The 13219-nt window shown below is 32.2% G+C and overlaps 2 protein-coding genes across 7 annotated transcripts; both read left to right on the top strand.

Annotated features, from left to right (window-relative positions):
• Positions 1 to 415: 415 nt before the first annotated feature.
• Positions 416 to 5048, top strand: LOC104877454 (putative F-box/LRR-repeat protein 19). 4 transcript variants are annotated; one of them, XM_059734715.1, is made up of 3 exons: positions 416 to 542; positions 3847 to 4205; positions 4353 to 5048. In XM_059734715.1, exons 2-3 carry the CDS (start codon positions 3847 to 3849, stop codon positions 4708 to 4710), a joined length of 717 nt encoding a protein of 238 aa, XP_059590698.1. In that variant the 5' UTR covers positions 416 to 542; the 3' UTR covers positions 4711 to 5048. The 4 variants fall into 4 exon arrangements, with proteins under 4 accessions (XP_059590698.1, XP_059590699.1, XP_010644000.1 ...); XM_059734716.1 differs by having other exon boundaries at positions 3159 to 4205; XM_010645698.3 differs by lacking the exon at positions 416 to 542 and adding an exon at positions 1694 to 2170.
• Positions 5049 to 8682: 3634 nt separating this feature from the next.
• LOC104877453 (putative F-box/LRR-repeat protein 19) lies at positions 8683 to 11971 on the top strand. Of its 3 annotated transcripts, XM_010645697.3 has the most exons (5): positions 8683 to 8793; positions 9286 to 9762; positions 10468 to 10526; positions 10661 to 10986; positions 11378 to 11971. In XM_010645697.3, the coding sequence occupies exons 4-5, from the start codon at positions 10853 to 10855 to the stop codon at positions 11913 to 11915; spliced, it is 672 nt and encodes a 223-aa protein (XP_010643999.1). In that variant the 5' UTR covers positions 8683 to 8793; positions 9286 to 9762; positions 10468 to 10526; positions 10661 to 10852; the 3' UTR covers positions 11916 to 11971. The 3 variants fall into 3 exon arrangements, with proteins under 3 accessions (XP_010643999.1, XP_010643995.1, XP_010643997.1); XM_010645693.3 differs by lacking the exon at positions 10468 to 10526; XM_010645695.3 differs by lacking the exon at positions 10468 to 10526 and having other exon boundaries at positions 8687 to 8793; positions 9311 to 9762.
• Positions 11972 to 13219: the final 1248 nt, after the last annotated feature.

Raw genomic sequence — 13219 nt, 5'->3', positions numbered from 1 at the left:
TCACTAAAATAAAAAAAATTGTTTCGTAATTTTAAAAAATATATTTATCTTTAAATCATATGTAATCGTATATTTAATATTTATGTTTTAATAAGACTTAATTTGAATTTAATTTCATATTATTATAAATCAAGTTTATAAAATTTTTATAAAATAAAAGTAAGATATTATATTTAAAAACAATATAAATTCTTTCATCCAAATAAGTTTTTTTTGTTTATTTTTATTTTAAAAAAACTATTTTTTAAAGCATCCTTCCAAACATCATTGTTTTTTAAAAAACATTTAAAAACTATTTTTTGTTTTCTATTTTAAAAAACATGGCCTGTGGTAAAACTTGTAAAAATAATTTTTTTATAGAAGAATTTTTTATTTATTTTTTTATTTTTTTATTTGGCTTTGTCGCAGTCTTCTCTCTTTGGTCTTTAGTCAAGTCAACGAAGACAAGCCTCACTGATTTTATCACCTTTACCCTCTCCTTGGTCACTGAGATCACCCCACAACTCTTGCTGCCGCTTCAGTTTCTCACAGATTAGCTTTAGGTAAATCCATTATTTTGCATTTCTTCTTTCTCTTCATTCATCAAATTTTGTTGCAATTTTTTTTCTTCTTTCTTAGTATTTTTGTGCTTTTGAAATGTTTAATTTTAGTTGATGGAATAAAAATCTTAATCGATAATCAAATTCCCCATGTTGAGTTGGATCGATTTGAGGTTCAAGCTTCTATCCATCAACCTCATTCATACATATATATATATATATATATATATATACATGCAATCGTTCTTTGCCAGTTGCTGCTTATTATTTTGTATGATATTATTGGGCTAATTTTTCAATTTTCAGTTTTGTTGGAAGATGGGTGTTGTTCCATTAATTTAGAATCTACTTTAGATCGTAAATTGTACCAAACAAAGCATGAGGCCTGTATGATATATTGGTTATTTTCACAAATTTTTTACATTCATTATGGACCAATTCCTTTAGAACCTCAATTGAGAATCGATGATATTTAGATAAAAAAATTCCTTTTGTCTAGCTGTGTATGGATCCTTGGGCATATTTGGGATAAAAAATTTCTTTTGTCTAGTTGTGTATGGATCCTTGGGCACATTGAATGTTGAAATCGATAATGAGAGTAGGAAAAATATTTCGTTCTATGTTCATTAGGGCTTTTGGATTAGAATTAACAATAAGAATAAGAAGTTGATTATCATAGAATTCAAACTTGTACTTACAAGGATTTTCATTATCAACTCTTGCACTTAGAATTTTGATTCATTGCAATTGTCGTTCTTATTCTGTAATGACCGGGTATTTTATGCCACGTTAACATTTTTAGTTTGAAAAGTCTTATTTTGTGTGATGGTTGAAAAGTCAAAAAGAAAAGTGTTTGGAGAACACGTGTCAATTTTGGATTGGTGAATTTCGTTTTATTGTGTCGATCAATTAAACGAGTTGAAATTTTATGCCATGTCAGCCTTAGGATAGAAAATTTCTTAGGATTTTAGAAATTGGAAATTTCCGGAAACGAAAAACGAAAACGAAAATGAAAAATAAATAAATTAAGATTAATTAAGAAAAATTAAATTAAATTGATAAATAATAATATTGAGAAAATTAGTTTTAATTGGTGTTAATAAATAAAATTGTGTGTTAAAATGAAAAAAAAAATGATGAATTGGAAATCAAATAAAACAATTAGAATAAAGAAAGAAAAGAAAATAAAATAAAAGAAATAAAATAAATATATTCAATGGGCTTTGAATATTGGTTGTTAAGGTAATGGGTTGTAAAAGAAAAAAAAAAAAAAAAGATATGATATGGATTGGGCTTAGATATGGGCTGGTGGTAGGAAGCCTTTGTTGTTAAAAAGAAAGGAATTGAGTTGGGCTTGGATATGGGCTTAAGTGGCTGCCATGTGAAATGGGCTGTTAAAAAAAGAAAAAGAAAAAAAAGAGAAGTGGAGAACTGGCAGCACGCACGCGGGGGCAGTGAGAGAGAGAAAGGCTACTGTGGAATTAGGGCACTCGCCGGATTTTTGACCGGCCGTTTGGACGGCCAAACGATCTCCGTTTCGGCCCAAATTCGGAGGAAGTACTCTATTCGACTAGAGGAACAATCCTACGATGGCTGATTTTGTTTTTAACGGCCAAATTTTCAGATCTGAGGTAGGGGACCCTAACCCTAAAACTTAAGTTTTTATGTTTTTCCCTTGAAAAAAAATTGTAAATATTGTCATTATGAGTTAATTAGGAATCATGGGTGTTGTGTGAATTTTTCTAGAATATTTGGAATTTGTTTGGAATTTTTGGAATTTCGGGAAATTGATTTTGATGGATAATTAATTGTTTTGAAATGTTAAAAAATTATTAGATGGGTTGGAAAATTCCAAAATTTGGGTTAAATTTCAAATATAATGATTTGTGAATTTTTAGGCATTGGTTAGAATATTTTCAAAAATTTTAGGGTAAATAGTTAGTTAATTTTGGATATTAGAAATTATTATAATGGTTGAAAAATTTTGTAAGTGTGGTAAAATCTCAAGATTTTTGATATGCAATTTTTTGAATATTTATTTGGGATATTATCGGAAATTGTAATGTGTGAAATTATTTTATTGGATTATTGGGGAATGTTGAGATTGTTGAATTATTGAGGAACATTGGAATTGTGGCATTCATTTGCATCATGGTTATGTGAAAATAAATAAATAAAATTATGAAGATTGTGAAAAGTGTATGAAATGGAAAAAAAAAATGAAATAGAGATGAGAAGTGGAAGCTCGTGTGGGGCGAATTAAGAAGGGAGAGAGATCCCTAGGGTGAAAGACCCAAAAGTTACCCCGGGAAGACTCCGAATGGGGAGTGTATTTGGGTGCGGACGCGTATCCTTCGGTGAAAGCCCGAGAACAATAGTGCATTGTATGATTGTGTGTCACACATTCATGTGCATTCATGTAATTGTTGAATATTGTGAAATTGTATATAATATTATATATTAAACTATGTAATTGATTGATACTGTTGAATTGTTCTTTTTGTGTGAAGTGTCTTTTTCGTATTCTTTGAAATTTAGTAATCCCCTTAACCCTTGGGTGTTAGGCACCCTACTGAGCAATGTGGAAATGCTCACCCCTTCCTTGTTACACCTTTTTAGATGCAGATATCTCTCTTGAGGATCCACAGGTGGGGTAGGGAGGACTTCAGGATGCTCCTGGAGCGGCCTAGTGGAGCGTGGCATTTTTTTGTTATTGTATTTCTTTTTGGATTTTGGGATTTATTTTAGTAATTATGACTCATGGATTTGTTATGAAGCTTTATTTGATTAAGTTGTTAATTGTGAACTTTGATTTTGGACTATAATGAATATTTATTTAATCTTGTTGTTTTGAGTAGTTTTGGGATATTATAGTTTATGAGAATTCTAGTGGGATGTATAAAAAAAAAAAAAAAATCTAGAGTGTTTTGGTTGACTACCAACATGGAATAGGAGGAACCCTTAGGGTCAAACCTTTGACCTGGGGTCACGGGTCAAATTTTAGGCCGCCCGGAATTTGGGTCGTGACATATTCATTCCGACTTGGGCATTTAAATACTGAACACATCTTATGATGCATTAGTTCTATGTATAGTATAGCTTATATTCTCTGTTCTCGGTTTTGTTTACCTGAAAATTGCAATATCTTAAGATATATGTGGTTTCATGGTGCTGTTATTTTAACATAGACTCGCATTTAACCTATATGCTTGCAACTTTTTCTTGAAAATATTCCAACAAAAACCAGTATGAAATAGCATTAAAAAGACGGAAAATTTGGGATGTGATTTTTAATCTGCTCTCTTAGATGGAGGAGAGAAAATGGGAGGAGTTAAACATGGATATTTTAGTGAATGTGTTTGGAAGAGTGGGAATGGAGTCGTTGTTGTTGGATGTTCCCTTTGTATGCAAGCCTTGGTATAAAGCGAGCCGCGAACCTCAGTGCTGGGAGCATCTTATTTTTCCTGAATACATCAAACCTGACGATATATGGGGAAAATACAGCCCCGACAGGGGCTTTTCAGAGAGGTTAGTGACTACATATCAAGAAAACTTGTCTGTCACTGCATTCATGAGGTTCATAGTTAACCGTAGCTGTGGATGTGCCACAATCATCAAACTCCCCAGACACTGCACCGAGGAGGCACTGGAGTATATTGCAAACGAGTAAGGCATCTTGGCTTTTACATTATTATATTGAACAACATCATCATTTTGACTTTAAGTTATAGTTCTACAGAGCAGTACTTGTGGATCTTAAAATTTTCCAAAATTCAAGAAGTGGCTTCATATGAAGTGAATTGTGATTTGTAGGTGTCCCAGATTAAAGGGTTTGGATGCGGTTTTTCATGTAGGGCTATTTTACATGAAATCTGTCCTACCACAGATCGGTCTTCACTGCAACAACTTCATTTGGCTATCAGCTCGACGTGCCGGCATTAGGAAATATGTAGCATCAGCCATCGTGGCCTCACTGCCAAGACTCGAGTACTTGGATATACCTTACACATTTTTTGAGAGGGAAGCTCTAGTGATAATATTGCAGGGCTGCAAAAAGCTTGTTTATTTAGACGTCAGGAAGTGCTTTGGTTTTTGTGATGATGATGCGGAGATATTGGAGCTTGCTTCACATATTCCTGTATTCATGTGTGAAGGGTCGCGCATTAGATAGGAACCATTTTTGAGCGTGAGCGCAGGCTTGACCATGAGCTATTCTACGATCAAATTAATCACGATGACTGTGTTTATGATTTATTCGATTATGATGATTTGTTTGACGGTTTGTGATTTCATTTGAGGTTCAGGTGGGCTCGTTAATAAGCTAGAGCGCTATGAAAAACTCCCTCGTGTGCCTCTTTATGTAATGTAAGACAAATTATTAGTGACTCTGAAGAGTTAATGCTGCTCTACCTAGACTGCAAAATATGCTAATATTGTTTGACTTTTGTGTAATGTCTTTATAAATATTGCTTTCAACTAAACATATAATTATATTTGACTTTTGGCTTCTATTGGTAATTGTCTTCCACTTTGTTTACTTGATATCTTAATGTAAAAGATCAATCATGAATTAAGCATTCTTTGGTGGAGCTTATGGGCATTGAGCATTGAGCCTTTTTTTTTTTTCGAAGAAGAAGAATTAGCATATGGAAAGTAATTCTCATAAAAAAATTAACATGATGAGATATTACACAATTTAAAGAGGGATGTAAACATTTGTGCCTCTTATGTAGTAAGTTATATTGAATGAGAATACATGGATATATCTTTCTTGAGAATTTGTTTTTCCCATAGTTCCTTTGATGGAAAGTATCTTAAATTCCAAATTGGTATAAATTCTTTTTTTGTAAAAAAATTATATGGAATATTTCCTAAGTTGATATGTTTTATATTATTAGATTTCCTTATACCATGAAGAAAATTATAAGAATATCTTTAGGTTTTTTTTCTTTTTTCCAATGCAATAGCACCCTATGCAATTATATCCACAATAAAATATATTATAACATCCATATGTTTCATCCTTTCATGGAACATCAACAATCATCACCTACCAAACCTTAGGTATTTGGCTCTATAGGGAGCATCCTATGATGAGAGGTAAACTTTAGTGATGATATTGTAGGGCTGCAAATAGCTTGTGCATTTAGATGTTAGGGATTGCTAGGGTTTTCGTGATGATGATGTCGAGATATTGGATCTTGCTTCACATATTCTTGTATTCATGTGTGAAGGGTCGATCATAATACTTGAGATAGAACTCAGTTTTGCACTTGTGATCAAGAGCTATTCTCTGATAAAATTGATGAAGATGATTGCGTTTGTGATTTAAGTTATGATTTTGATGATTTATGATTGAGAGTTTGTGATTAAAAGTTTAGGTAGCTCGGCTTATTAATTAAGCTAGAACTGCTATGAGATTCCCTTGTAGACCTCTTTATGTTATGTAAGGTGAACCATGAATAACTCTATAGAATTAACAGTTTTGTTCTAAACTACAAAATATGCTAATATTTTTTGTACTCGTGTAATGTTTGTTTATAAATAATGCTTTTAACCACCAAATTAGTACAATTAAATTTGACTTTTGGGTTCTATTGGTAATTTTCTTCCACTATTTTTACTTGGTATTTTGATGTGAAAGATTAATCATTCATTAAGCATTCTTTGGTGGAACTTATAGGCATTGAGCATTGAGCTTCTTCTTTTTTTCTTATAGAAGAATTAGTATATGGAAAGCAATTCTCATAAAAAAATAACATGGCAAGATATATACACTATTTGTTGAGGGATACCTCAAGTTGATAAGAGCTCGTCATCTGTGCTCCTCAAGCAGTGAGATATACTCAATGAAAACATGTGGATATATCTTTCTTGAGAATTTCTTTTTCCCATATTTTCTCAAGTATTGAAAACACTAGTAGCCCAACACTTGAAAGTTGAAATTCTAAGATAAGAGAATCATTGTGAAATTCCATATTTACTCGAGCAACATTGAAAATTAGCAAGTTGAAATGCACCTCCTCCATTGTGAAATTTTTTTAAGTCATGATTAGCGAGTTTAATCATTGATAGACACAACATAAATGGGCAACTAAAGAAAATAGGAGACTTCATTAGTCAAACGAGACACTTCAATAAAGTTTTTTTCTATAGAAATTCAAAGATTTTAACCGTGGATGTCTCATGCATTGATGCCAAACTTTTGATGAAGCCTTGCTAGAATGAGTGATTTTTAGGGCTTGAAAAGCATCATCTTCTAATGCATAAAGACCATCTTTCTTAATTACCTTGGCTAGAATTTGTTATTATTTGCCTTTATAACAAAGCCACTAGACAAGAACTATATAGAAATGAATTATCACAAGTTGTCCAATAAATGACAATTTTTTCTTATATCTAGAACAATTAAAACATTCGTAAAGTCTAAGTTTCCATGTCTAATTTTTAACTTAGTGTTACCAACATATGAAATCAATAAAGCTTCTTCCTTTCCAACAATTACATCATTTCCTTTATACGAACAATTTTTGACATCTTACGAGGATTATTTATAATACGAGTAGTAGCTCTTGAATCAAAATATAAGGTAGGACAACCTTCCTCTTCATTTAGTACTATCGTAGTAGCCAAAGCTTAAGGGATTTCTTCCAATTGGTAGGAATAGTCAAATTTGTTCTAACAATCCAAAGTAGAGTGTGATTAACCTTATTACAAATTTGGCAATCTCCTTAGAACTTGTTATCTTTTCACACGGTTTACTGTTTTCAAAAAGATGATTCATGAATTTGAGACTTAGAACAAGAGAGAGCTAGAACTTGCAAGCACCACAAGACAAAATTTTATGTGTTGAATTTGATAGAAACAAGACTTGAACACTAATGCATTGATTCTTGATTTGCCATGGAGGCCATTTTGTTTTTTGCTTTGATACTATAATATATATATATATATATATTTTAGAATGAGGACTTGTATCCCATTAATTGATTGTATAATTTTTTATACAATCATATTCTTGGCATATTCTCTATTAGTTTCTCGATATGGTATCATACTCTCTATATGGAGTAATTTTGGCAATATAGAGTCCTTGACATATTGCCCTATGTTCAACCAAGTTTGACTTTAGTATGGTTTCCAATTTGTATCAACATTATTTTTCCTGCTTTGCTCCTAGAAATTGGCCATGAATACTTCATTACTTTAATCAGAAAGTATATCTTGATTCATAATCCTAACTTCAATATGGTTTGAAGTTCAAGCAACCCTCTTGAACTCCACTCTTGTTTTCACTCTCCTACTCTCTCTTTTATATGCTTCTTAGTGATGCATATGGAAAGTGGTTTCAATATTGTCAATGAAGAGAGGTACCAAGAGCTCTTCTATTTATAGGTATTTTATGTTTTTTAAGGGTATGACAAGGGAGACTCATCATTCTTCATTTTGAAGGAATAAGTTTCTCTAAATTATGTAGGATACACACTCAAGTTGATTTCTTGTATAAAGTAAACACCTAGAATTTAAGAAAAAAGAATGATGACTTTTATTTCATTCTCTAGGATTGAATCAGAAACATGTCATACAATTAAAGGGAATTGGATAATAATGCTTATTAAAAGAATTAATTCTTAGCATGCCCTACCTAATGTGTAGTCTCTTCTCCGGTGAGATTTGATAAATTTAAAAATAAATAATTGGAACTAAAACTCTGTAGTCTATTAATTACCAGTATTCTCGAACTTTAAATCAGTAAACTATATGAATTTAATTTTAAAATTTTAAGGATTAATTATCTTATGTATTTAACTCAAGAGTTAACCATGTTGTATCTCATACATATCTTTCTAGTGTTAGACAAAGGACTGGTCACCCCATGTCTTATTAGGATTTCAAGTCAAGGATTGACCATTATATATCTCAGATATGTATGAGTAGGGGCATGCAAAGAATGATCTTGGCGATCTCATATTCTTTAAGATTTCAAATTAAAAGAATTGATGATTAGCTTACAAGGTTTTTCCCTTTTTTTTATTCTTCTATTTTCTTTTTCCTTTTGCTTTTCCTTCTTTATTCTTCGGCCAATCCCACAAGGAAGCTTCGATCAGCAGGAGCTCCTTAGAATAAAGAACATGTGCTTTCAAATTGCAAAAGAAAATTCTCACTGATTTGATTAACTTTACTCTCTCTCTCTCTCTCTCTCCTCTGAGTTCTCCCCACTGCTTTTGTTGCTTCAATTTCTCATCACCTTCAGGTAAGTCCATTGTTTTACATTTCTTCTTTCTCTTCATTTGTGAAGATTTTGCTGCATGTACTCAATATGTATGACTTGGCTAGTAGTCGGTTTTTCTCTTTGGGATATTGAATTTTAGTTCACGGATGAGGTTCAAGCATCAATCCACCAATCCGGTCATTTTTCGAAGCGAGCAACCTCAGAAAATATAATATCTTATATTAATGGAGTAATGAAAATTGATGTAAAACAGTTAGAAAATGCTACACAGAAATGGGTTTGAGAACCCATTTATATTTGGGTTGGATTGCAGTTGTGGTCTGTGTGAATGATTTGTTGAAAATACTTACAGTTTGGTCAGTATGTTTGATGACCAATTGCTTTAAATTCTTGCTGAAAATCACTGAAATTTAGACAAAATTTCAGTCATTTCGATTACTTTTTCTAGCCATTTGTTATCTAAATTCTATATGCATAATCTTTTCTCTAATATTGTGGCTCTGAATGGAATAGATTATGGCTGTGACGGGTGTTGCAGTGAATTGCTATTGGAACGGGAGAGTGAAAAAGGAATCGAATGATGTTGTTTACGAAGGTGCCAAGGTGAATGTCATGCCTATTAAGGTGTTCCATGGAACTACCTATGCTGGATTGTTGGACAAAATCTATGCAACCACCGCCATCGACAGACAGAATTTTGAGTTGAACATCATATGCAGATATCCTATTTCTTCACAGGAGTATAAACCGATCCCTATAAAGAATGATGAGGGGGTGGAACTTTTGTTGGAAGTGCCCAGCAGATCTGGAGTGTACTGTGTAGAAATATATTTGGAGGAAGAACCAGCACCCTTACGGGTACTTGAAGCAACTGCTTTGCTAACAAAAGAGACTAATGCAGTGGAGGTGGGTGATGATGGTAAAAATAATGGGGAGACTTCATCCAAGCTCTCAAATGATTCTCCCAAAATTGACGACAACAAAGTACTGGTATATATATTTACGTTATTAGTTCTTTTATGCATGCAATTTTTCCTTTAGTGAAAACACGCAAAAGCAAATGAATTCTATAACATTAAAAGTGTATTTTTCAGTAATTCCAAAAAACGTTTCTAGTTTTTCTAATATTTGAAAGATAAAAAATATGAAGTGTTAAAAATATTAGAAACGTTTTCTAAAATTACCACCATATGGAAGTTAAGGGTGTGTTAGGAAGTTGTTTCCATTTGAAATGTTTTTAATTAAAATATGTTCTTCAAAAATATTTTTAAGAGCATCATTTATCAAATGTTTTTTCAAGAAGTACTATAAGTGATTTTTCAACATTTTAGAAATGTTTTCTGAATTTTACTAAACATCTTAGTTTTCTCTAAAAGCAATTTTTATGATAAAAGAGTTTTAAATACTATCAAATACTCTCTCTATTTGTCATTGGCCTTAGAAAATAGTACTTTTACTAAAAAAAAGCGATTTTGGAAAAGAAAAACCAGCCTTTAGAAAAAATTTAGAAAACATTTTTAAAAAAAAAATTGAAAAGCACTTGTAGTGCTTTCCGCGTAAACAATACTTGATGGGTGATTGTTTCAAAAACTCTTTTATAGAAAACACTTCTAACTAAAACTACTCCAAATAGAAACACTTCCAAACTCACTAAGGTTGTTTTTATTTCCTTATTTTGCTTTCTTCAAATTCTAGCCGAAGAATCTTGGTGGAAAACTGTCCAAGGCTTAGTCCATCCTGATCATATCAACTTCGTAAGTGTGTGGAGTCCCAAACACGTAACTTTCTTATAATGCCATGAATCTATAAATATAATTTTATAGGATACATCTTATATTGAATTTTAATCCATGAAGAAGAAATAACTCTAGATGTTTCATCTTCTCAGATTGGGGATCGAAGAAAGTGGGAGGAGTTAAACATCAACTGTTTGGTGAATGTATTTCAGAAAGTGGGAATGGAGACACTGTTGTTGGATGTACCCTTGGTATGCAAGTTACGGTATAAAGCAACCCTCCATCCTATGTGCTGGCAACACCTTATTTTTCCATAAAACTTCAAGGCATTTGCAGACAGGATAATGAAGGAATATCAAAATGAAATTCCTATCACTTCATTCATAAAGTTCATCGTCAATCGCAGCAGTGGATGTGCTACTACTCTTATGCTGCCCTACCGCTGCAGTGAAGAAGGGTTGGAGTATGCTGCTAAGCAGTAAGTTACCTAAAATTTTCTATCAAAGGAAAATAATAAGACCTATTTGGGAACATTTTCAAAAACAATTCTCCAAAAATAGTTTTGGGGAGTTGTTTCAAGAAACAGTTCTTTAATGTTTTCTAAAAGAAAAGTCGATTTGGGAATTTGGAATGTTTTCAACTTATTTTCTCTGTTTCTAAATATTTCTTAAAAGCAACTTTTTTTCATGATGCTTTATTTTCATACAATTATTTCTTTAAATATCCTTTAAGAAACAAATAAGATACATTTTCAGAACATTACAAGTTCTCAAAAAACTATATCCTATTAAAAAAAAATTATCAAATATGTTTTTGCAGTTTCCCGTTTTTTAAAACAGTAGAGTTTCTCTTTCTTTGTGTTTTTTCAGGTGTCCTGCTTTAAAGGTTTTCGGTCTCCATGGTTGTCTATCTCTCAAAAATGCAAGTGTCATTCCCAAGCTGATCAGAAACTGGAAAAATCTTGAAGTATTGAGACTGATGTGGGCCCCCCATTATGTACCAGAGATCCTCATTCAAATCAGTCTTCATTGCAAGAATTTCTTTCAGCTAATGCTTCCAAAGTCCTACGTGGGGGCCAATGAAGCGTCCGCCATTGTCACGCATCTGCCAAAGATTAAGCACTTGTCTCTAAAAGGAGCAACCATTGAGAAGAAGAATCTAGTGATGATACTGCGGTGCTGCAGAGAGCTTGTGAGGTTAGACGTGAGGGACTGCTTTCTTTTTGAGGAGAGTGATGCTGAGATATTGGAGCTTGCTTCACATATTCCGTCATTCAGGTGTGAAGGATCAACCCATATAAACAATTATGAGGTCAGAGAACTCCATATTGCTTTACGCAGAATGGGGAGAAACAATTTTTCTTTTGGTGAATGGGACAACCCATTTGATTGGAACTTTGTGAGCTGAGTTCAGCTCAGCTTGTTAACCTAAAGTACTTGCTATGAGAAATTCCCTTGTATCCCCGCCATATGTACTAGGCTGTGAAAAACCGAGTCAAAAAATAATAATTGGAAGAAAAGAACAAAAAACAAAAATGAAGAGGAAAAATGGAAAATCAAAGAAAAAATAACAAAAATATAAATGAGATTTGAAGGAAATAAATTATTTTTAGTAATTTTTGGAGGTATGTTTGATTCCCAATAAATTTGAAGGAAAGAAAATAGAGAAAGAAAAAAAAACCAAAAAAAATATATTCTATGGAAAACTTTTCCTCCCTTTTTTTGAAATATTTTTTGGTACTTTTCATAGCATATAAATATAAGAAAACCATTTTCTTTAACTTTTCATAAATCAAATATAACATGAATTTATTATTCCTTTTTTATTTCATATATAAAAAAATAAAATAAAATTAGTTTAATTCATAATTATTTAAAAAGATCTTATTTATCACTTAGAGGATCTTGGAGAATTTTTTTCAAAATGATTTGTATCTCATATTATATAAGAAAAAACTTTAATATATTGATTTATAAAATACTTTTGTCAAACTAAAATAATAAATTAATTTTTTGATAATTTTATTTAATATTATCAATTAAATAGGTATTTTAAGAAATAAATTTCTAACTTATGAAAAAGTGCATATATTTTAAAATATTTTTAAATTTACGAAGATAAAACTTACCTGTATAAGTTGGAATTCTTTTTCTATATATTTTTTTTAAATTAGTAAATCAAAACTCACTTTTCCCATTAGAAAATATACACAAATCTTCTTTTATTTCCTTAAATATCTGTTGAACATAAAAAGAGAAATTAAAACCAAGATTTGTGTTCATAATATGTATCATGTACTCTAAAACTTTATCTTATGTATATGGTCTTTACACATGGACTTAATAATTGAAGAAATAAAGTAGCATTCTTTACACATGGGAAGGCTTTCAAAGAGAATGGTTGCTTGGGCTTAAGTGGTGAAGTGGTTTGGGCCAAAGGCCCATTGTCCGTCAGCTTTGAAGAGGCGGGCTGGGGTGGGTCTCTGAGGCCCACTTTTATTAAGGCAGGCACAAGATTTTTGGAGCGACCCTCCTCGGCTAGGGGTCTGTCTGCTCTCGCGGAGGGTGTAGGAGGAATGGATGCGGAGCTCTTGGCTATTGAAGTTGAAGTCGCCATGGAGTTAACGTCGAGTCGTCGGAGGGTCACCGACGAGGCTCTGATGAAGGAGGCTTCCAGGTATTACGTTGTTCCTATTTCCTCTTCTGCTTTGG

Source organism: Vitis vinifera, chromosome 18 (assembly GCF_030704535.1).
Source record: "Vitis vinifera cultivar Pinot Noir 40024 chromosome 18, ASM3070453v1".
Lineage (NCBI taxonomy): Eukaryota > Viridiplantae > Streptophyta > Magnoliopsida > Vitales > Vitaceae > Vitis > Vitis vinifera.
Note: the sequence above shows the minus strand (reverse complement) of the source record. Positions and strands in the feature narration are given on the sequence as shown.

Bases quoted from the DNA above. Each gene is read 5' to 3' on its own strand.
- LOC104877453 (XM_010645693.3), top strand. From the start codon at position 10,853: ATGAAGGAATATCAAAATGAAATTCCTATCACTTCATTCATAAAGTTC. The intron at 10,987-11,377 runs GTAAGTTACCTA...GTGTTTTTTCAG, and splicing joins TTGGAGTATGCTGCTAAGCA to GTGTCCTGCTTTAAAGGTTT.
- LOC104877454 (XM_010645698.3), top strand. From the start codon at position 2,129: ATGGCTGATTTTGTTTTTAACGGCCAAATTTTCAGATCTGAG. The intron at 2,171-3,846 runs GTAGGGGACCCT...CTGCTCTCTTAG, and splicing joins GCCAAATTTTCAGATCTGAG to ATGGAGGAGAGAAAATGGGA. The intron at 4,206-4,352 runs GTAAGGCATCTT...TGTGATTTGTAG, and splicing joins CTGGAGTATATTGCAAACGA to GTGTCCCAGATTAAAGGGTT.